The following is a 24,567-nucleotide window of genomic DNA, read 5'->3' as shown; positions in this document are numbered from 1 at the left end:
AGAACCAAAAAAACACACAAAAACTAGAAATAGAGTGGCGAGTATCAGGACATGTTGCCCCATCAGAATCTGCAAATGCCTTGAGTTGAATTGTAGAATTGATGGAAAAAATACCTTGGCCTAGAGTTCTCTTGATGTATTGCAAGATTCAAAAAGTTGCCTAAAGATGCGGAGTACTGTGAGGAGTAGCCAAAAATTGACTAAGTCTGTTCGTAGAGTAACTAAGATCAAGACGTGTAATGGTGAGATACAGTAGTTTACCAATCAGCCCCCTATAATTATGGGATCAACAACTAAATGATCATCATCTTGGGAGAGTTTCAGGTTATATTCCATTAGAATAGAGGCAGGTTTGTAGGCTAAATACCCTGTGTTAGAAAGCAATTCCAAAGCATATTTTCTTTGACAAATTGAAATACTAACAACGGATCTAGCAACCTCCAAATCGAGAAAGTACTTTAGGGGCCCCAAATCTTTCATCTTAAATTGTTTACTGAGAGCAAATTTTAGAGTATCCATAGTTGTTTGATCATTAATTTCTGGCAATGATAATATCATCAACTTACACTGAAAGAGCCAAGAAAGAATTATCATGATATTTAGTGAATAATGAGTGGTCACTAGCAGATTGTGTAAACCCTTCTGATAGTATTAACACTTAAGAATTTATGAAACCATTGGTGAGATGCTTATTTCATGCCATATATAGACATGTGCAACCTGCAAACAACATTAGAAGGCAGAGTCTCCCCCTTCCGACAAGTGTAACCAGGTGGAATAGTCATGTAAACTTCCTCAATAAGGTCACCGTAAAGAAAAGCGTTACTGACATCAAGTTGAGTAAGAGACCGAGTAAGAGACCAGCCATAAATAGCAGCCAAAGAAAGCACAACTTCAACAGTAACAAGTTTTGCTATAGGAGAAAAAGTGTCCAAAAAGTCATTAACTTAGGCCCTCTGCCAATGATCTCACTTCTTCAATATTCCCATGGTTATTCAACTCTAATGGCAGCCTAGTTCATCTTGAGCTCTCCATCAATCAGCTACAAGGTTCAATCACAGATGCCTTTGGAAATATGGTTTCTCTTGCATATCTAGATCTCTCTTGGAATCACTTTCAAGGTGAGATTCCAAAATGCTTTAGTAGCAGCAGCCTGGTTTATATTGACCTCTCTCAGAATCAGCTTGAAGGGGAGATCCCAGAATCCTTGAGTAGCAGCCTTGTTCGTATTGACCTCTCACACGATCACTTACAAGGTTTGATTCCAGACACTTTCAGGAACATGATTTCTCTTGGTTATCTCGATCACCCTGGGAATCGGCTTGAAGGTGAAACTCCAAAATCCTTCAGCAGAGGTCTTGTTCATCTTGACCTCCCTGGTAATCACTTATAGGGATGGATTCCGGACACTATTGGAAACATGACTTCCCTGGAAATTTTTGCTCTCTCTGGAAATAAGCTTGAAGGTGAGATTCCAAAATTCTTTAATAGCAATATCGTTCATCTTTACCTAAATTTTAATTAGTTACAAGGTTCGATTCCAGACAGTTTTGGGAGCATGATTTCTCTTGCATATCTTGATCTCTCCGGGAATCAACTTGAAGGTGAGATTCCCAGGTTCTTCAATAGCAGCCTTGTTCATCTTGGCCTCTCTAAGAATCAGCTACAAGGTTCAATTCCAGATGTTTCTGGGAACATGATTTATCTCGAATATCTCGACCTTTCTTCAAATCAACTTGAAGGGGAGATTCCAAAATCCTTTGGCAGTGACCTTGGTATTCTTCATTTGTCTTTTAATCAATTACAAGATTCAGTTCCAGATGCTCTTGGGAACATGACTTCTCTAGTCTATCTCTCTCTTCAAAGCACCTTGAAGGTGAGTGTCCCAAATCATTCAGCAGCTTATGTAATTTAGGAGAATTAGATCTGAGCGGAACCAATCTCACTGGACTGCTTTTTGAGTTGGTTCATGACTTGACCTGCACAAATGTCACATTAGATTCCTTGGATTTATCTGAAAACCAATTTAGAGGGTCATTTCCCATTCTGACGGGATTTTCATCACTGTGAGACTTGTTTGTAGGGAATAATCAATTAAACGGAACTCTGCTAGATGAAAAATAAGGCTTTCGAGTTACCTTTTAAAATGCCTAAGAATCTAGATTGTTTATTTCACCATCAATTTTATAGATAGAAATACTGATACGAGAACCATTCTTTTCTCGCTATACAAGAACATTAATTTTTGTTTTCATGAAGAAAAAGTAGGAAAAACTTCGAAAAATGATTTTTTGTTTTTAAAAAAAAATGTATTCCTTTTTATTTTAGAGAAAGGAGGAAAACATATTGTCTCTCTTTCTAGTTTTCAAAAAGAGAGAGTTCTCACTGGGAGAAATAAAAATAAAAATTATTTTATTTTAATAGTGACGGAACCTAAATAGTATTAAAACTCCTAGAAATTATTCCTCTCATTTCTCCCATTTATTGAGTTGAGTTGTATGAGCCCGGACATCCAAACCACCTCCAACGGAACACTCCCTGTAGTGGACAGCTAGCTCGACTTGCAATTCATTGCAGGGTACTGTCTCTGAAGCTCACCTCTTTGGTCTCTCCAAATTGGAGTACTTGTACTTATCCTTCAACTCCTTGACTTTGAAGCTGAACTTGAGCTTGGAGTGGGCTCCACAGTTTCAACTCAAGAATTTATTATTGGCCTCCTGCAAGTTGGGTCAAAAATTTCCTGCCTGGCTTCAAACTCAAAAGGATTTGTCCTTCCTTGACATCTCCGGCTCTGAAATTTCAGATTCCATCCCTGGTTGGTTTTGGAATTTCACTTCCACCTTCTATGAGCTAAATATCTCCAACAATCAGACAAGGCCAAGGGGCACCTTGCCAAATCTACCATTAAACTCTGCAGAGTTCTGGAAAATAGATTTGAGTTAGGGTTCCATCCCGCTATTTCCTCCTAATACAACATGGTTGAATCTGTCCAACAATATGTTTTCAGGAACGGCTTCTTCATTATGTACTGCAGTCAGTGGTGGTTACTTGGCTTATCTTGATCTCTCAAACAACCTCTTATCAGGAGAGCTTCCTAATTGTTTGGCACAGTGGAAGGAATATTTAGTAATTTTTAATTTGGAAAACAATAACTTCTCCGGACATATTCCTGATTCTATTGGCTCCTTGCTGTCGATCCAAGCGTTACATCTGTGCAACTTCTTGATCATGGAGAATTGCCTTTTTCAATGAAGAATTGAACAAGTCTGAAACTTCTTGATCTGGAAAGAAACATGTTATCTGGAAAAGTACAAGAATGGCCGGGAAGTTCATCAAATTTGACAATTCTAAATCTCCGTTCCAATATATTTGATGAAAGCATACCTCCAGAGCTATGTCAACTGAAGAAAATTCAAATAGTAGACCTCTCCAACAACAATATATCAGGTACAATACCAGGATGTCTCAACAATTTCACGGCTATGACTCAAAAAGGAAGTTTAGCTGTTGCTTATGACTATGAAATTCGTCTCTTTGGACTACATTACTGGCCCCAGCCCAGCCCTATCTTGACTGTGCATTGATTCAATGGAAAGGAAGAGAAGCTGAGTACAAGAATACTCTTGGACTTGCCAAATGTATTGATCTTTCAAGCAACAAACTAACGGGGAAGATTCCAAGGGAAATAACTAATCTTTTGGAATTGGTTTCACGGATGAACTTATCAAGAAACTAATTTGAATGGTCCAATCCCTCCAACAATTGGTCAATTGAAATCATTAGATGTTCTTGATTTGTCTCAAAACATGCTTTTTGGTGAAATTCCTACTACTCTTTCTCAAATAAATCGTTTGAGTGTGTTGGACCCATCCAACAATAACTTGTTTGGTAAAATTCCATCAGACACTCATCTACTAAGTTTTAATGCTTCCACATACAAAAGAAATCCCAGGCTTTGTGGAGCACCCCTAGTGAAGAAGTATTCAAGAGATGAGGAGGAGATCCCACCATCACTTTTGAAGACGAAGTTCAAGAAGATGGAAATGATTTATGGTTTTATGTCAGCATTGCTCTTGGATTTATCGTAGGGTTTTGGGGAGTTTGTGGTAGTTTACTTCTCAATAGATCATCCCGATATGCCTATTTCCAGCTTTTGGGCAAAATAAAAGATTGGTTTTACGTGACCACAACAATAAATATGGCTAGACTGCCCATGATCAAAAACTATAGCTAAGCACTTCATGATATTCTCCAAATCCCCATTTATTTGATTAACTAATATCCTTCTAGAAATTAATAGTATGGCCATCTAAGACTCGCAAATCGAAAATCACATAATTAACAATATTAGATTAAATCTATTGCATAAAGTGTCATAGTAAAAGAACAGTATATTGGCTTGCATTAATATTTAGCTTACTTTATTTCTCCTCAACTACCATACCAATATTTGAGGTCTCATTTTAAGCAACTTACTAAAGACTTCCCTTGTCTATAAACAAGAACAGTAGCTCTAATTTTCTATTCCTACTACTGATTGAAGAGATCTTTTCCAGTTGACAAATATTGTTTTAATTACCTTTGTATTGCAGGACTTCCTCTTGGTTTCCTTTCAATGATCAATATATAGCGAGCAGTGGGTGTATTTAATATGGACTCCCGCTTAAATGCAGGGAGTAGTACTGTCCATTAATTGTTCTTTTCCTTAATTAACTGATCTTGGCATGTATTAAGCTTTGTCGAATAAGATTTTGTTCATATTATTAATATCATAGAAAGATATGATGGGGCATGTCAATAAGTAGCTTTTGAATCAGCTCATTCAAACAATTGGAAGGAATCATATATTTGAAAGACACTTGATATATTTGAGCTCACCTTTTATCTGTCTAAGCGAACCATAAATTTATGTGGGCACATATGAGTAATGCAAAGTGCGAGTATACAAGGCTGTCCAAAGTGACACAAGTCCATTCAGGCAGACTTTGCAACACTTTGAGCAAACATACATAATTGAGTTGTGGACATGAATTAGCTTGTTTTCTCAATTAGAGTTCATTGTAATTTGATGTTCAATTACAATAGAGATGTGTTGAAGAATCTCTCAAGTTTAAATAATTTGTTTTTTACTTATCGTAAGGTAGCAGTGATCCTAGAAAAGAGATCATTGTAAGAAAAAATCAAAAGAAGAGAAGAAAGTCTTGAGCAAATGGGACGGTGATGTACTCTTATGTTTGAACATAGGGAAAGGGTGAGAAAGACTTTTCTCTTATACAAAAAAGAGAGAGAAGAGGGGTGCATCTCATTGATTACTAGCAAAGCATTTCTGGATCCTTTTCTGGTAGATGTAACATCGAGCCATATAAAATCTCTATGTTGTGAGTGTGTTCGTTTCTTCTTGGTCATGTTTTTATGATTCTTATAGGTTTGTTAATTTGATCTTTCCGAGGCAAAAACTTTACTCATTCAAGATATGGAGTTGTAAATCTATTGAAGACTACACTGACGACTTCAATAAGATCATATTGCATCTTTAAAATGTTGAATTGAACATTGAAGATAAGGACTAAGAAATAATCCTCTTAAATTCACTATGTAAGTCATATAAGGACTTTGTGGATATCATGCAAGCTTACAGTACAGAGTATTATCTATCCATAGAAGAAGTGCAAGCAACTATAAATTCTAAGGAGTTGAAGAAAAAATAAGAGAACAGAGGAGGTGGCTTAGGTGAGGGGCTCACAAGGAGAAGGAAATTTTGTTCAAAAAATTCCAAGAAAACTTTGCTTGAGCTCGACGTCACATGTCACAAATTTTCTGGTTGACCCTTGTGAGTTTGTGCTTCCTCTAGTGCATGGGTCACCCCATATATCTATCATACAAAGCTAAAATTGAAAATAGGCATCATGATTTGTTCATTGGATTTCTAGGTAAGCCTCCATTTTGAAGAACCTCTGATTTCAACACAGTTCTGAGATTTAGTGTAACATGACAACTAATTTGGTTTGAAATGGGAATTCAAGCAGAATTGTTCAAATTGGACAAATTGGGTTCAGGCTACCTTTTTCAATGGCTATTTAATTAGCTAATTTTACTATTTTGTTCTTCAAATATATATATATATGATGCTAATGTATTATCGAAGAATAGGCATTCTAACAAGATGATCGCAAAATATTCTTCATTATGTTCTTGGTGACAGAACCATTGGATAAGTGAACCTTAAATTGTTATCAGGAAGAATATAAATGAATTTTTCTCTTCTGTGAGACAATTCATCTTAATAAAGAGTAGAACATCAGAGCCATTATCAATTCGGGATGCTTCCTCCAAAGCTATTTATTGTCTTCTCGTTTCCCTAATTCCTTCAGATCCTGCATATACCAATAAGAAATGTATTAACAGTATATAAACTAAGCCTCCAAAGGCCAAACAAATTGAGTATATATAATGACAAGAGTACACACTGTTGGTAAGAGATGTTGATAACTCCAGCATCAGTATCTGCAATGGATTCAAATGCCTCTTGTGACAAGTCAATGGTACCCCTACATGAGCCTGGGGGGCAATGGTCCACAATCTTCACCACCACTGAGCCACTTCCCAAGCATGGTTCTGGAGTTCCCTCGTTTGTTCCACTCAGGCAGGTCACTTGATACATCTGACCGCAAGCGCCACCATCGTTCCAAAACGTGTCACTGGCTGCTGCAATCATCACTCCATCATCTTCGAACCCATAGCAAGCAGAAGCTGCACATAGAGCCAAGAAAAGAATTAAGTACCTTGGAAGATAAAAAATAGGTTGCCATTTCACCTTCTTCTAGGTACAGTGAGGCTTACGTGTGTATGGAGGGGTGTAATATGTTGCAGTTCCTGAATCCTGAGCTGATGTCAGTGAATTAATGGAGCTCAAACTCAAGATGAATAATGCAGTGAGGGAGACAAAGGAGAAATGCAACTGCACTGCCATTGTTTGCAGGTTGTGTTGTTGGATGAGACGAAATAAAAGGGACCAAAAATGAAGATTATGTTTCTCTATAAGCACTTATAGCAGCTCTTTCACACGCAGTTATGCTTAAATAGCAAGAAGGGAATGGTTATTTATAGGAACTTGAGCAGCACTGCTTGGCAAATATTATATAGTACATATAGTTGAATACAATGTTAGTTGTGGCTCAATAGAGATATTCTTTGGAATATATTGACATGAATAATTCTTATATATGTATTTGCATGGGTCGGCCAAGCGACTGTATTTAGGAGGTTTACAATGTGAAGAAATTAGGAAGAGGGAGAGAGAGAGAGAGAGAGAGAGAGAGTGATCCTTCAACCAGATTTTGAACAAATCCGGCCGGAGAGAAATATTTAATGCAGATCTTAGTTTAGCTATACGTTAAAGGTTGTACGACCTTAACAAGGTTAATTGGCCATATGCATTCGGCACATGGGATACAATATTACAATGCATGTCCTTATCAACTAAGCTAAAATCTCTCCTTTCGTGATGATTTTTAATTAATTGAGCTTCCAGGCTTACATGCAGCAGCTTATTAGTGGCCAATTTTATGAGATTGACCTTTTAGGGTAAATATAATGCATTATTGATGGAGCAATAAAGAGATTAGGTGGCCGGAGAGGAGAGATATTACCCCTAGGGCAAAAGAGAAGGAAGAAAGCAGGAGGTGGAGATATGCAAGAAAAAAAGAACACGATTAGTGGACTTTTCAGATTTGTTCTTAAAAGATATTAAGAGTCTGAAGAATAGGGTTATGAGATGACAATACTTTCAATTATTTGCATCACCTTTAATTATCTTAAACCCCTCGAAGATTTAGGTGGTGTTTATTTTTTTCATTTTTTTACTTAAAGTAATTTGTTTTCAAAATTTAGGTAGTTTGTTTTTCTATTTTTTTTATGACTTATTATAAACTTTTTATTAAATAGAAAAAATCAAAATATATAATTTTTTCTAAATAGAAAAAATAACATATTGATTTTTCTTTACTTTTTAATAAAAATAAAATACTACAAAAACAAACAACTTAATATTTAACACTATTAAACATTAAAGTTTTATTTAAAATTAAGTAAAAAAATAAACACCACCTTAGTTAGAGCAAACCTAAAAAAGAATATTTAATACAAAAACATGCAATTTTCAAAAACACAAACTATGGTTTTATAGGTTTTAGCACAATTGGAAATCACAAAGCGGTTAAAAAATGAGTGTCATGGTGAAAAGTAAATTAAGGAAATAAGTAAAATAAGAAAGTAATTATGGGAGAGAAAACATAAGTAATCAAGTAGTACCATCACTATAGTTGGTACTACTTGATTGTGCAGGTTGCACCAATTGAGAGACATCCCCAATTAAGAAGTATCCCCCTTCATGTTCCTATTTCTTAGTTTAAATCAATAGATTAAGAAACACAGAATCATCTAATCCTAAACCAATCAATGCTGATCATTATCAATTTAGTAGCATGACTCAAGGAATTGTGTAAGAAGGCTTCTTTAAGATGGGTCATGTTGCATTAGTCCAATAGATCACCACTCTGGTTGTATTTGGTGCATGCATCAATGGGTATTGACATGTAAACCAACAAACACATCATATACTCTCTTTAGCTATAAAGTGTAAGCTGATTAATACCATAGGGGTTTGCTATCAAGTCTTATCGAGAGACTATAGTTAAAATATTGTAAAGAAATATCTAGCACTACACAACAAGGAGATTTCCCCTTGACAGTGTCAACTAGTGTAGTGCGCGGTCTAATCAATGTTGAATAGTACTATTCTCGTATAGTTTTCCCAATTAATTCAATAACTCGATTCACATTAATCGTCAAATCATATTAAAATCTCATGTTTTTCTTAATTTGCTATTTGTGGGTGCGTGATTTTGATTAACAAAAACTTATGGTTGTAGAAATTGAAATTACAATTAAGATTTGACAGAACTTCAATTCATCTCAGGCAATTTTACTAAGACTTGAATCATTAATGACAATAAATTCAACTTGCGTTACCAAAACAAAGTTTGTTTAGCTGGGAAAGTGTGACCTGTTCAGGAATCTGATAAAATTTGGGTCCTATAATTAACTGAAGCAATCAAATTTTCCAAAATGAAACAGAAATTTTTTTGCAGTTGTTCTAATTCCTTGGGAGTTAGGAATTAAAAATAAATTAGCACCTTAAGAACTATCCTTTGAATTTATCAACTCAATTAATAAATCATCACAAAGCTGAGATTTTAGCTTAACAGATAGGAGCAGGACCATTGTAATAGTGTATATATCCAATGTGCAGCACAAGAAAATGCCGGCCTCGTAAAGGTCATACAATTTATAACATATGGCTCAACAAAGATCTGCATCCAATATCTCTTTCTGGATTTATGCAAACATCTGGTTGAAGGATCTCTCTCTCCAGATTTCCTAAATACAGCCTGCTTGGCCGACCCATGCAATAATATAAGAATCGTTTATGTGAATATATTCCATGGAGATATTCTCTCTTGAGATCTGACTAACATTGTATTCCACTATATTTACTATGTGATATTTTCCAAGAAGTACTGGTTCAGTCCCTATAAATAAGCATTCCCTTTATGCTATCTAAGCACAGCAGCATAAGAAAGAGCTACCATATAGAAGTATAAGCGCTTATTGAAAAGCATACGTAGTTATCATTATTTTTGGTTCCTGTTGCTTCATGGCAATCCAGTTGCATTCCTCCTTGGTCTCTCTCACTGCATTATTAATCTTGAGTTTGAGCTCCATTTCACTGACTTCAGCTCAGGATTCAGGAACTGCAACATATTACACTCCTCCATACACCCGTAAGCATTAATGTGTTTAGCTAGAAGAAGATGAAATTGTGTATGTTCTAGTAATTTTTAATTTTTTTTCTTCAATCTGATATGCAGCGTCAGCTTGTTATGGGTTCGAAGATGATGGAGTGATGATTGCAGCAGCCAGTGATGTGTTTTGGAACGATGGTGGGGCTTGTGGTCAGATGTATCAAGTGACTTGCCTGAGCGGAACAAACGAGGGAACTCCAGAACCATGCTTGGGAAGTGGCTCAGCGGTTGTGAAGATTGTGGACCATTGCCCCCCAGGCTCATGTAGGGGCACCATTGATTTGTCGCAAGAGGCATTTGAATCCATTGCGATACTAATGCCGGAGTTATCAACATCTCTTACCAACAGTCTGTTCTCTTCATCTTATATATACTTAATTCGTTTGGCTTCGGAGGCTTTTTCTTTTTTCTTTTTTCTTTTTTACTTACTGTTCTCTTTGATACATGCAGAATCTGAAGAATGGGGAAAAGACAAGATTTCATGTAGCTTTGAAGAAAACATGGCGAATTAATGATTGCTCTGGTCTTCAATTCTTTATGAAGCTGAATTAATCGTCTCTTTCATTTCATTGTCTCTGAATGTAACTCTTAGCAGTATATCCATTGCAGAATAAATGGATATTTAATCCTCCCTTGGACTCTTGACATTTCTAAGTTGATCATAATTGAAAATTATCAAAGGAGTTGATAACTGATTATAAGGTGATAGATTGTCATATATTGATCGACCAAATTTTAATCTTTTATTCTTTAATTGAAAATCAAAGTTGAAGCTTAAGAATACCAATTTTTATGATTTAAAACTTTGAAGTGAAAAAAAAATTCAAAATAGGTCTAATTCAATATAGATTTCATCTCTAGTATCATATTTTATCATTTTTTTTCTGGTAAAACTCAAATTTCTTTTTATACAGATTCAAGAAGTCAAGATTGAGTTTAATGTGAACTCTAAGTATGCTTTGAAAAAGGAAAGTGAGAGGTTGAGTTTTGATCGACTCATTTTAGGTCTCTTAAGACATAGTTAAAGTTCAAAGTTTAGTATAAGTGGTCCAAGAGGATATTGAAGGTGTTGGGTTGGTGGATACTTCTGACCGTTAGTAGGCTCGTGATTTTAGTGATAGTATTTCCTTACCTCTATCATTTTTTTTTTCATTTATTTATCTAAACTCATAAAATTTTCATTGATATAATATATTAGTTAATTGAGGAAATGTGTTAAAATTGGATCATTTAATATTTGGAATACTATGAAATAATTTCTAACTTGGTCTTAATGTTAATTAATATGAGAAAATGTGTTTTTGAGTAGGTAAAATGTCTTCTATAACATTAAGACCAAGTTAGAAATTATTTCATAAAAAAAAAAAAAAAAATCCTAATAACCAAATAATAAAAATTCTATAACCCATTCCCATGTCTACTCTCCCTCATTTAATTTTTTAAAGTTAATTGTATAAAAGTAGATATAATTTACCAAGAAATTAATTTTTTTATATATACTTTATTTTATAGGAAGTGAACTTATCATTCTTATTTTGTGTGTTGAAGAAGGAAAAAATAAAATAAAATAAAATAAAATGTATATTTTATTAATTGGCCATCCAGGAACCCAATCTCGTCCCCACAGGTGTGATGGTTTTAGGCCTGAAATCCCATAAAAACTCCAAATTTTGGGGTACTTTTGATATAAGGCTAAATTGTAGGGCCTGAGTGGTTTTTCCTCCCTCTATATATTTCCATCTCCACAGGCATCTTGCCCTAACTACGGGCGATCCAAACAGAGGCGAGAAAGCGAGAGAAACAGTGAGAAAGTTTTTAGGGTTTCAGCTAAACCCTTCAGGTTCGTCTCCTTCTCTCTAAACCTCTTTCTGTCGCTAAACCGCTTTTTCTTTCGGCCCTATTGGGTTCAGATTCTTTTTTTATTGCTTGCGTTGATTTTTTTTATTTATTTTTCCCTCTTTTATGCCTTTGTTGATTTTCAGTTTTTCTTGCCTAGTATTTTATTGATTTTTTCTTGTTATCTATTTTTGCTAGATATGATTTCGTTTAATATGTTTGAAATTATGAGAAATTTCCTATGCGGAAATTAGGGATTTGTTCAAATTTCAAAATTTTCCCTTGTTCTGTTTGTTTTGACAGTAAATAGTTCCTAGGGCTCCTTTGGATCTTGGAGAGGAAAGCTCTGGAAACGGGTTGAAGAAGGAAACTCTTTTGGTAATTTACCATGCTTTCATTCCTTCCCCCTTTCTTGTTGAGATCCAAATGGAGTTTCTGGGAGAGAATCTTTTCATGTCTATCTTCTTTTGGTAATTTACATGGGGTAGAATTAAAATCTTTGATCTTGTGCTATATTTTTCGGCCTCCAGAGGGTATTATCATGCTAGAGTTCAAGATCTGTTTGTTTGGATTTTATTCTTATCATATAGTTTATGATGAAAGATTTGGATAATTTATCATCTGTTCTTAGGTAAGCCATGGAGAAAAGATTTGGATATTTAATTGCTCACCCTTTATCTGTTTTGGGTTTGCACATACTCGAGTGTTATTGTGTAAGTCAATCTATTGTGGGCTACACAGGGACTATGTGCAGCTCGTTTTCTTGATATCATTTGGATATTTGTTTCTTAAAGGATACACGTCATAGGTTGAACAGTGCTTTATTTCTATTAAACTTTAATTGAATTGATTCTTTAGCTTTGCGATGATTTTTGCTTACATTATGTTTTGATTTGGATTAAAAATGAACTTGTTTAATTTCTGTTGGATGTGATTGACAGGAATATTTGAAACAATGTCTCGTGTCTATGTGGGAAATTTGGATCCACGAGTTACTGAGCGAGAACTTGAAGATGAGTTTCGTGTTTTTGGAGTTATAAGGAGGTATAACAATTTTGAAATCTTCCTTTAAAACATTTGATTAATTAGCATTCAGTTACTTCTCAGATTTCTGTTTGCTGTTTAGATGCTTTTCTCAGTTACTTCTCAGATTTTTGTTTGCTGTTTAGATGCTTATCTCTTATACATTCCATTTTGATGCTAGTTCTGGGATGGTTTTTTACTTCTATGCATGCAACATAATGACTGGAGTTTGCATCTGAGAAAGTTGAGCTTTGTTTGTTTTTCCCTTTTTTCCTCTTTAGAAGTTTTAAAAATCAGAGCACGGGGAAAATGTATTCCCCATCTTCCTGTATGTTATGAGACTTTCTTGTTTAGTTATACCAGTAACATAATAATGGTCCAACTAATGAAAATGTTTGTTGTGCTGGAATTATCTTGAAATGTTATTATTGCCTTTACAACTAGGACTTTGGTGCCTCCTTGGCAGTTCCAAACCCCTTAAAAAGTTATTAATATACATCCTTCTTTGGTAGCTTAGGATCTTTTTAAAGGTAAATACTTAATAGACTGTTTTATTGCTTAGCAGGAAGAGACGGGCAGAAGCTACATTTGGCATTAGTTTTGTCTTTTTTAAAATGGAAGTCTAAAATTTCTTGCATGAAGAAGAAATAGAGGGGAAAAGACTGAAATCATAGATAAGAAGGGATAAGGTCAAACGAGAACAAGGACGCAGGCATTTGCAAATTCAGAATTTCTTTGGAGTTAGCTTTCCATCTTCCACAGGGTGATTGTCACTAGAATAAGCCACTGAATTTTTTTTCTATCTGCACATTTGTGCAAGAAGGCTCAAATTGACCCATGATCCCTCCTAGATCTTACATGTGCAATATTTTGACCCTTTGGATTCAAAATTGGATTCATTAGATAGAGTGTATTGCACTTCTAATGTGAAATATGATGCTGGTGCTGGTACTTAAGGTCTTGAGCATAAATATGTCGGACTGGATTGACACATGGATCCCAGAGGACAATTTTGGGAATTAGTTTTAAGTTACAATAATAGTGATAGAACCAATAGAAGTTCTGATATTTTTTAAGAAGCATACATGAATGAGCTGGAACCAAGACATGTCATTATAGGAAGACTTTTAGGTTCCAAATTGTGCAGGATTTGACTTGTAGCATCATAATCGTATTATGAAACTATTTGTCTATGGCAGTGATATCATTTCCCACTTTCCTTACCGCCTTTGGTGCTGGGAGGGGCAATCATTGTATTCAATGATGCCTATGGTTGAGATGTGTTAACATGTCCAATACATGGCTTGAATCCTTGTTTATAAAGTTTTACAGTTACATGATTTACTACTGCATTTTTGCTTGGTTTCTCCACTTTACTTAACACCTCTGGTGCTACCCCTGGAAGGGGCAATCATTGTATAGAATGATGCCAGTTGTTTAAATATGTTTCACTTGTCCAATAAATGATTAAGTTTTTGTTTAAGGTTTGGAGTAACACCATTGAGTCCATTATGCAGACAATTTTTATTTCAGAATTTCTTAATTTTCTGAAATGTTTTATGTGCAGTGTCTGGGTTGCACGCAGACCACCAGGCTATGCTTTTATCGACTTTGATGACCGTAGAGATGCACAAGATGCAATTCGTGAATTAGATGGTATGTATTAAAGATTTTCTTGTAATGGTGTTTATTGTTCTTGAATTTTCTCTATGCTTGAACCTCATGCCAACAACCATTTCATCGCCTTTCTCTAATTTCTGGACAAGTTTGTCTTCCTCTTCACCTCAATAATTATTATTAATTTTCATTGCTATTCAGGGTAAGAAAGAATATTCTGTTCTGTGTTGGGTTTTGGGGCTTTTTGGGTTTCATGTTGTTGTGTTTCGATCGTGTTGATGGTTTTGTTTGTATGATGAGAGGGATGCTAGATAATGACCAGGTACACCAGGTCCAAAGTAATGGGTTATATCCCATTGGTCATTGCACTGTGTGAAGAAATATCTGAGTAGAAGAAATTTATCTCTTTCTGAGTTCATCAACTAAGTTCAAACATAATTTAGTTTTTCTATTGGCATAATTATGTTGTTAATTGAACTCACGTTATGGGACATATCGGCATCTCACACAAAAGCCCCCCAAAATACAGAAGAAAAGAGATCAGTGCAAGGGGCACGTGATTCCTTAAAACTACAAGATGCATATCTAGATTGGTAGTTATTATTATTATTATTAATTTTTTTATAAGCAAAAGAGCAATAGATTAAAGAGCCAAAAAAAGCTACATAAAGTACACAGTAAGTATACTAGAAAACCCTCCCCTTATTGACAGCCTAACCAATCGATAAAACCAATCATAGACAAGGACTCAACCCCTAGATCCCCTTTGGTCCATTCTAAGAAGTTACATAGAAAAGAGAACTTTAGCTCTTGATCTGATAGCTGGATTGGTTGTTCTTATTATGTATGGAACTGAACATGTATTGAAGGATCATGTCGCTGGTTTAGGTGAAGCATTGCATTATATCATTGTTATTGGTGAGTGTAAGAGATGCATCATGGTTATATTTTTCTTTCAAAGAAATAAAATCTTCAACATGTTTTATTTCTAGCTGTATGCTGGGGCCTATTTTTTTACATGGTTTCAGGTTTTAACAATTAGTGGCTGGTATTTTTACCCTAAAGCTGTCTTACTTGTGTACCATATCTAAACCTTTCCTTTTGAATATGTTTTTTTTTTTTAAATTTTGGAACAGGTAAAAATGGCTGGAGAGTTGAGCTTTCTCATAACTCTAGAGGTGGGGGTGGTGGTGGTCGTGGAGGAGGTCGTGGTCGATCTGGTGGTTCTGATTTGAAATGCTACGAGTGTGGTGAACCTGGTCACTTTGCCCGTGAATGCCGTTTGCGTGGTGGTTCTGGAAGACGTCGCAGTCGCAGCCCTAGGTACCGCAGGAGCCCAAGTTACGGTCGTAGGTGAGATGGTTTGAGGAACATGTTCTATTTTTATCAGTTCTATTATTGTGGTTTATTGGACTGGTTGCCAGCCTTTTTTTCCAACCCCCCACTTCCACCTTGTTGGGAGGTGGAAGGGAGATTATTTTTGTGGATAGAGGTTTTGTTCAGAGAAAAATTCACATTCACTTCCTTTCTCTGAACCTCAAGACTGAGCTGTGCAAGTGCTTAGTGATTAATGGCTTCTACTCCAGGGATTCATGTTCACTCTTGGCAATTTTAAGTTTTGGGTCAGCTTGCTCTAAAATTTATGGGAACTTGGCAAACATGAGGATTTCTGCAATCTTTAACTTCATTAAACTTGTGTACTTGTGATCTAATGCGTCTTGATGCTCTAAAAGCAGGAGCTATAGTCCCCGCGGGCGATCCCCTAGACGCCGCAGTTTGTCTCCTCGTGGGCGCAGCTATAGCAGGTCACCAGGATATCGTGGACGTGAGGAATTGCCATATGCCAATGGGTGAAGTTCCTAAAACTTTGGTTTTATTTTGCATCTTTTTACTAATTTTTTGGTTTATATAACAATTAGGGAAAAAGTTCTTTTTGGAAGATTATCAGGCTTTTGTTGACAAATAATCTTATTAGCAGTGAATGGGCTGTGAAATGAGATCACTTATAATTGATTTCCTTCTTCATGTTGGTGAAGGTTTGGTTTAGACCATGCTTGTCCAGCATAATTACTGAGATATTCTTTTGAATTCTTTGACATTCAAATTTCAACATCCAGCTGTATCTGCTTTGATTTGTATGTTTTGTTAGAGGGACATGGAAGATTGACTGGCATGTAGTAGCTCTTTGCTTACGCTACAAGGCACTCATCAATCGGTCATGTTTCCCTCAATTACACATTCAAGCACATGCATGTGCATACTATGATGTGTTATCCAATCTGGGACTAAAACAGTTGATTTATTACTGTCATACCCTGAACACCTCTAATATTTGCTTTTTTTTGGTGGAATTTTGTTGCAGAAATGGTCTTAGAGAGCGACGCAGAAGCAGAAGCTGAGTTTTGCAAGCTCGGTGACTTGACTATTGAGGGGAATACTGGGCATTTAAGTGTGTTAGTTTGGTTGGCTTCATTACAACTATGTTTAATTCGGGCGTCGCCCTCAGCCTCGACTCTTGGATTTGGATAAGTTTCTACCTTTCTTGATTATTAAGTTCGTTATCTTTTTCTTTAATCAACACTAGTTTCTTTTTATAAGCCTTAAGCTTTTAAGGATTTTTAAGGTCAATTTCTATAAATCTAGTGAAGTTAAAACCAAATATGAAGAACAATGCTAAAGATTTATGCTTTTCTCTGTGTTGAGGTTGTCTTCTCTCCACGGTTCTGCATCATTGGTTTTGTGCATCTACTACTACTACTACACTCTCTCCCCTATGGTTGGCGATCTTCGCTGCCCTGCTTTTGGGATCTTCAATTTTTGAATTGATTGTGGGTCCCTCTCTCTCTGCCAAAGCTACATGATCACTAGATGCTTCTTCTGTATGTGAATGAATGAGAATCTTCAGCTGTGATGCGCCCGCCCTCCTCCAAATTCTTCTTTTATATAAACCTAAAAGGGGGTGGTGGAAGAGCTGCTTCAAACACTTCAGGCAGGTATTTAATCTGTTTTCAAGGAGTTGGGTGTCGGTGGGGTCTTTAGAAACGGATATAATGGCAGGATTATACACCAACTCTTATGAAAGAAAATACGGCTACTCTTTTTCTAATTGTTATATCTGGTTACAGAGATGACAGGAAAATAAATTAAAACCCATGTGGGAGTCTTCCAACATGTTTTTTGAGGGGGCCTTACTTGACCAATGATAATTATCTTAGATGGAGAGAGCTTCAATGATGGGTTCAGGTTTCAGGTCCCGACAAAGCTGCGAGTGGCTTGGTTTGGTTTCGTTTGATTTATGAGCGTCGTCCATGTCCTTGATTTAAAATGATGCTGCAAAACCAGCAGCTCTTAGGTACGATTCTGGTGTTGTTTGGGTTCTCTCTCCGGAAGGTATTCTTCTCCTTGGGCAACACCATGACCATTTTTAATTGATCTCTACGTCCATTGGTCTCTCCACACTTTGCGACGCTTATTTAAACCGTCATTTTCTCTGCCAAACACAAATAGACTCCGGCATTCAAAGATTTTTAGTTGTGGCTACCCCCGGAATGGTTTGGTAGCAGCCCCATGCAACAAGCACCTCTGCTATTATGAGTTTTTGCTAGTGTAAAATCAATTTAAGTTTCCGATTCCTGTCTGTTTGATTTCTGTGTGTTGAAAAAAATAATAAACGTTATTATTTTTTATTATCATACCCCAACATAATCTTATCATCTTTAATCATTTTTTTCTCTCTCAATAGGGTAGGATTCCATATTGTTAGCCTTTGCAACAGTTTTGATAGAATTAATTCGTGAGTTCAAATTCTTTTAGAAAAGAAAAATGTCTCAAAGCATGGGTTTTTTTTTCGACCTTTTTTTTTCTCTCTTCCTGCTTAAATCAGGCACGTGATGATTCGAAGAAACGACATAAGGGAGAGTGAGCATAAAATAAGTTTTCTTTCAACTAAAAGTATTCAGTTAAATCAGAAACACAAGGCTTGAATGTTCAGTTAAATGGAGACTGTATTATTGATTTTGTATATGCGTGCGATTCTACGGTCGTATGCGTACGTGTCTATTCAGGTGGTGATTGCCAATTATACCATCATTCATATTCTTATTAAAAGGGAAAAACCGGCATGGAAAATGGTACACATTAGAGAGAAAGTAACAAAAAGTGGGTAGATTAATAGGAATTATATTTTGGATATGGTGGGGGGTGGGGAGGTGGTGGTGGCGGTGGTGGTGGGGGTGGTGGTGGTAGTCAAGCTTAAAATCATGTGTTTCACCAAAGTGTTGGTGATGATATTAATAAGTGGAAATGAAGTGGGGGAAGCATGAGTAGAGCAACAAATGGGATGACTCAGCTTCCACATTTTTTCTCTCTGAATCCCCAACAACTTAATAACTCACGTCATCACCCTTTTTATCGCCCCAATTTACTCCCACATCATTGTTGTGCCACAACATGTTTTTTTACACGTGTAGTTTCATTTTTGAAAAATAAAGGGAAATTATTTTTTTCATCAAAATCATGCACAAACATTTTTAATATATAGTGTGAATGAAAAATTTTATATCGAAAGACAGAATTTCATGGTATTTTGTAATATATTATTTTTGGAAGAAGCGTTATTGGGTGTGAGGCCCAACTTCAAAATTTGATAACTTAGCTAATAATCTCATTTTTATAAAAGGTAATGACACTTGTAGATATGCTTTTAACCCTTTGAAAATCAGTCTTAAAATGAATTCAAAATATAAAATAAAATAATAATTTATTTTAGTAGTTTGGAAAAGCATCACTAAATTCATCCCAACATAGACCCACTTCATTTAAGAGTTGCCAAGAGAATGGTAGTCCCCAATCCCCATTGTCTCATCTGTTTGGTGTGGATAGTAGTTTGGGACTTGGGATTCATTGAATGTGCTCTCCTATTTTACAATGCCACACATTTCTTTAAATATTCTTACCTTATCCATACTTCACTAATATTTTTTAATACCTCAATTTTTAAAATAAAAAATAAAAAAAATAGAAATATATCCAAACGATGCTTTAGTATTTGAACATAAACTAAAAACAAATGCTTTAAGAGTATTTACTTTTAAACACTTTTACCTTTTCTTAAAATATCTCCTAAAAGGCTCTAAATATGCTTTCTTTAAGAGAACTTTTGTTGCTTTTAATACTTGCAGACTTGTTTTACCATTAACAAAAGCCATACACCATATGCTTCCCCATTTAACTTTAATTTAAAAAAAAATAAAAAATTGTGACAATAATTGAAAGGGAAATATTTAAATTTTTGACCCACTTGGTTGGTTCACTTCTTTTGTAATTTGATTGAAAAATAAAAAGTGAAAATAGTGAATAAATTTGTGAAGCATGAGTGTAGACCACATGTTGGAATATTTTGGGCATGGGGAGGTGTCTCATTCATGGAGTAAAAAAGTGCTAGATGTGATCCATCCACACACCTTCATGCCACTAACTCACTCTTTATATCATATGCTTTGAATAAGAGGTGTCACTTTTCATGCACCTCACTCTGCCCCATTACCAGTGTCAAAGGTGGCCAACTTATTATTATTATTATTATTATTATTATTTCCATTATCCATTTTTAATTGTTTATGAACTCGTTTTCATTTTTTATTATGGGATATTTTGTTTTTTGTGGAAGTACTTTTTAGTTTTATACGACACCTTTTCACAAGATATTTAGAGTCGGGATACTTTAAGTAATTTTTTTAGTATTTTTAAATCTAAAAAACAAATATTTAGGATTTGTTCGTTAATTGTTTTGAACAACAATTTTCTATTTTTTAGAGTAAAAAATTAGTAAAACATGTTTAACAATCAAAAATTATTTTTTGTTTTTTATTTTTAAGAATAAAAAAAAAGATGTTTTTAGATAATATCTTTAAATTATTTTTTATTGTTTTCATTAATTTTTTAAAAAAAATTGTTTTAAAAAATAACTATATAAAATGATTAAAATAAAACATTAAACATAAAAATTATTTTTAAAAACATTTGAAAGTTTAAAACAGATTTTTATTTTATAGAACATCCAATAACCGTTTTCAAAAACTATTTTTGAAAACATTTTCCAAATACACCCTTAAATTTTTATTTTCAGTTTCTTTTTATGTTTTTGAGATTACTCAACGAGCTTAGGAACGAGAGAACATTTGGAGCGAGTTACCATATTTGAATCATGTTCTAATCATACAGACAATAACATCCGAAATCTCATTTATTCCTAATCTGCTTAAATTTTAGATTTACTCCTAATTTGTTTAAATTTTTCAAAAAAAAATATTTTTTATTTTCTTCTATCTCTTCTTTTCCTTCTTTTTCCTTTTTCCCACTTCAGTTTCTTTCTGTCCAAACAGGCTCAAGTGGATTAAGAAGAATATCCTGACTCCTGAATGAAGATTTTGTCTGATTCAGTAGATATTTGTGGGGAGATACTGGCATTATATCCATGGGCACTTTGTTGGAAATAGAATTTTTCATATATATATATATATATATATAGAAGTATTTCTCAACTATATATATGTAGAGGTGATGTTTGCAGAGAGAAATGACAATACTTCTAGTTTAAAAAATATAGAAAAAAAATGAAAATGTAATGGAAAATTATTCCACTTCATGTTTTAAAACTGCCGTTTTGGAAACATTTTTTTTTTTTAGAAAACAATTTTAAAAAAAATCAATTATTTTTGGAAACAAAATTGTATTTAGAAATTTAATTATAAAAATATTTCTCTCAACTTATTTTCAAAGAAGGAGAGATATCTATGTATATTGTAAAAAATTATAAAATCTTCTCCATATTTTAATTATTATTTGAAACACCCAATAAAAAAACATATGAAAATACGTAAAATTTGTTTTAAAAAATAATTTATATTCAAAATATATATTTTTTAAATTATTTTTTCTTTTGATTATTAAAATATTGTATAATGTGTTTTCTAAATTAAAAATATGGTCTAAAAAATTGAAGAGTATGTTTAGTTCTCGAAAAAATTGAGGAAAAATACAAAATAGATTTAAAGTCGTCATTCTACTTATATTTTTTCCTTCTATGTAAAAGTAAATAATTTTAAAATATATAAATTTTTAACTAATTTTAATTATTATTATTAATATTTTATTTTGCATTTTTTTATAGAAAAATTAAATATAAGAAAACCATGTTTTTTAGTAATCTTTTTTCTTTCTTTCTTTAATACTTTCCCAAAAATCAAACATGGTAGCAAAGGTGTTTGTATAGAGTGAAGGCAAACCATCCATACCAACCATCCCATCCATGACCAAAATTTTGTACATCCTATACTCTCTAGGGTAGAATCCCAATATAAAAATTTTAATTATGTCATGTGGAGATTATTCATATTATTCTAATTTGCAAAAAATTTAAATTTTGCAAACCTATAGACAATAATTGTGAAATTTTCTCTTTGGGCAGGAGGTTATCACATCACTTGGAACTAACTTCTAATTTTTGGCTTTCATTAGAAGTTAAAAATTGAAGTCAAATTCATAATTTCATTAAGACAATTTTAATGTTATAAAGTATTTCAACCATGAAATTAATTTTCCGTCTAAATTAAAAAGCTTTCATTAGAAGTAACATTATTCGAACTTCTATATTAAGCTTTTATTTTTAAGTTATAAGTTCATTTTAATACAAGTTTTTCTTAAATTTGGAAAAAAAATAAAATTTGAATCTATGTTTCACAACGTTTGTTTCTCTTTTTTCCCTCTCATTTTTTTTTTTTTTTCTTTCAATTGTAACAACGATATGAAATAAGGGTTCACTTACAATATTGAATTGATAAAGACAAAAAAAACACCACCAATCAAGTACAGTCATATACAATTTTTCATCTCATTGTTTATACTCGATCTTATTCATTTATATCCTTGGACCTTATTCTTATTTGTTTGTAACTTTATTCAATAGTATAATTTCATCATACATATTCGATGGTCCACATTTGAAGTTGGGTAAGTATCGTTTGGATTTGAAGTTTGGTAGGTATCACTTCGATACCATAACATTTTCCATAAAATTTAAGCCTAGCTTAATCAGGGTCTAAAAGTTTTTATTTGTTTTAGTGTTATGTGAAGTTGTATTCTTTCCTTTCATTGTCCTTCAATCCAATGCTTTACCAGAATAATAATAGAGAAAAAGTTAATATTAGCAAACTTCTTGCATCAAGATTTTAAGCAGATTCTTTAATGAGAGATACAATATTCAGATTGCCTTGGTTTTGAAAGGGCCAACCTAATGTGTCACCATGTTGGACTTTTGTAAAAATGAAGCCCATTCTTATTTTGAAACAACAAAAAAGATAATAAATAAATAAATGCAAAGGGGCACGAGATATAAAAATACATCGTAATTTTATAAAGTATTTCTAATATTTTTAATACTTAAAAAATCAAAATTTTCGGTTAGAAATATTTCAGTTCCATTAACTCATTAACTCACGCTATCCAAATTTAAAATTATGTATTATTATGTTGATGGTTAGAAAATGTGATCTTTTGTATGTAAATCCAAATTTTCATTTTTATTTCACTAACAAATTTGGATAATTTTATAAAAAAAATGGTTTGGTACAAAAAATAGAGAAATTAGAAATCTTGTCTATTAAACATTTTTCAAAACTATTCTTAAAAAATAATTTTAAAAAAGGGTTGATATTTTTAAAAATAAAAATTGTATTCAGAAATTTAAATATAATTTTTTTTTCAATTTATTCTCAATGAAGTATTACACATTTATGTACAATATAGTTTTTTTTTTAAAAAAATTTCCGTATTTGTAATTATTGTTTGAAACATTTTAAAAAGGTAATTTAGAGGTAATGTGATTAAAAATAGTTTTCTACTTTAGAAATAGAAAAATATTTTTAAAAATTCATACACTATTTTGCCATTGTTTTATATTTCCTGCTTTTAAAAAATAAAGAACAATTTTTAGAGAATAAGTAAAAATTATTTTTATTAACATTTAAAAACAAAAAATAAAACATAGAGAAATTAAAAAACCATAAAAAAAATAAATAAAAACTAACATGATATCATTTTTCCCTCTATTGATATCAAAGATCTTCAAATTTGATATTCCTTTCAAGTACATGTATTTTTTTTTTCATTTAACTTCTCTAAAAATTTTATACTTGATATTTAAGATTTATTAGTTTTTAAAAATAATTCAAAACCGATTTAATTAATACCAAAAAGTCATGAAACTCAATGACATTAAAATGATATAGACCAAAATTCATTTTAAATGATTTGGCTAATTTTTTTCGTGCATATAATCCTATTTTTGAAAATTTTTTCATTAGACAAATAAATTTCAAATCAAACAAATTTAATGCATTGGATTCATTAACAAGTCTATTAATTTATTAAGAAATTGTTTATCTTTAAATTTATTTATAATAAAAAATCTATTTTCATTTTTAATAAAGCTTGAATTAAATTAAATTAATATTATATAAAATTAAATTTACAATGTTTTTATAAAATCAAAATATAAAAAATATTTGTAAAAATAATTTATCAAAACAAATTATATATTTTAAAATAACTTGACAAATGTTTTTATTTTTATAGAATGCTAAAAAACTATTTAAAAAAAAAAATAAAACAGTTTTTTAAAACAAACACCAGAAAAAATGACCAAAAGAATTTTTAAATACTACAAAATTTGTTCTCCCAACTTCCTTGTCCTTTTACCTAACAAATAAAAACTCACCCTGCCAAAATTTTGTACATTGTGCACTCCCCCATATATATATATATATATATATATATATATTTTCATTACCATAATTTTAAAATGTGACACTTTAAATTTTTGAATCTATGATATTTTTATAACATCAATTGAAGATTGTATTGTATTTTGAACAGACAAATTTAGTTTTAAAATTGCTATATATATATATATATTTTTTTTTTCAAAATTCCCCCAAGGTAGAATTCCAATATAAAAATTTTGACTAGGGCATGTGGAGATCATACAAATTCTTCCAATCCACAGACAGACGCATATGGTTCCAATTTAATTATTTTGTGGTGGCCTATAACTTGGTTGGACCAAAAAAGGCAAAAATTAAAAATTTGCAAACCCTATATAAAATAATTGAGAAATTTCCTCTTTGTGCAGGAGCTTATCACATCACTTGGAACAACTTCTAATTTTTGG

General features: G+C 33.0%; 2 protein-coding genes and 1 pseudogene across 6 annotated transcripts; 2 read left to right on the top strand and 1 right to left on the bottom strand.

Annotated features, from left to right (window-relative positions):
* Positions 1–6,269: 6,269 nt before the first annotated feature.
* LOC117912183 (EG45-like domain containing protein) lies at positions 6,270–7,048 on the bottom strand. Its single transcript, XM_034826683.1, has 3 exons — positions 6,841–7,048; positions 6,468–6,750; positions 6,270–6,374 (listed from the first exon to the last, which is right to left on the bottom strand). Exons 1-3 carry the CDS (start codon positions 6,968–6,970, stop codon positions 6,368–6,370), a joined length of 420 nt encoding a protein of 139 aa, XP_034682574.1. The 5' UTR covers positions 6,971–7,048; the 3' UTR covers positions 6,270–6,367.
* Positions 7,049–9,715: 2,667 nt separating this feature from the next.
* LOC117913216 lies at positions 9,716–10,415 on the top strand (annotated as a pseudogene).
* Positions 10,416–11,594: 1,179 nt separating this feature from the next.
* On the top strand, positions 11,595–18,059 carry LOC117912774 (serine/arginine-rich splicing factor RSZ22-like). 5 transcript variants are annotated; one of them, XR_004651038.1, is made up of 8 exons: positions 11,595–11,703; positions 12,003–12,077; positions 12,641–12,743; positions 14,290–14,378; positions 15,476–15,692; positions 16,073–16,189; positions 16,702–17,332; positions 17,583–18,059. XR_004651038.1 is itself a non-coding variant. In XM_034827475.1 (7 exons), exons 3-7 carry the CDS (start codon positions 12,655–12,657, stop codon positions 16,736–16,738), a joined length of 549 nt encoding a protein of 182 aa, XP_034683366.1. In that variant the 5' UTR covers positions 11,595–11,703; positions 12,003–12,077; positions 12,641–12,654; the 3' UTR covers positions 16,739–18,059. The 5 variants fall into 5 exon arrangements, 3 of the variants coding, with proteins under 3 accessions (XP_034683366.1, XP_034683369.1, XP_034683368.1); XR_004651037.1 differs by having other exon boundaries at positions 17,465–18,059; XM_034827475.1 differs by having other exon boundaries at positions 16,702–18,059.
* The last annotated feature ends 6,508 nt before the right edge of the window (positions 18,060–24,567 follow it).

This window comes from Vitis riparia, chromosome 4 (genome assembly GCF_004353265.1).
Source record: "Vitis riparia cultivar Riparia Gloire de Montpellier isolate 1030 chromosome 4, EGFV_Vit.rip_1.0, whole genome shotgun sequence".
NCBI lineage: Eukaryota > Viridiplantae > Streptophyta > Magnoliopsida > Vitales > Vitaceae > Vitis > Vitis riparia.
Note: the sequence above shows the minus strand (reverse complement) of the source record. Positions and strands in the feature narration are given on the sequence as shown.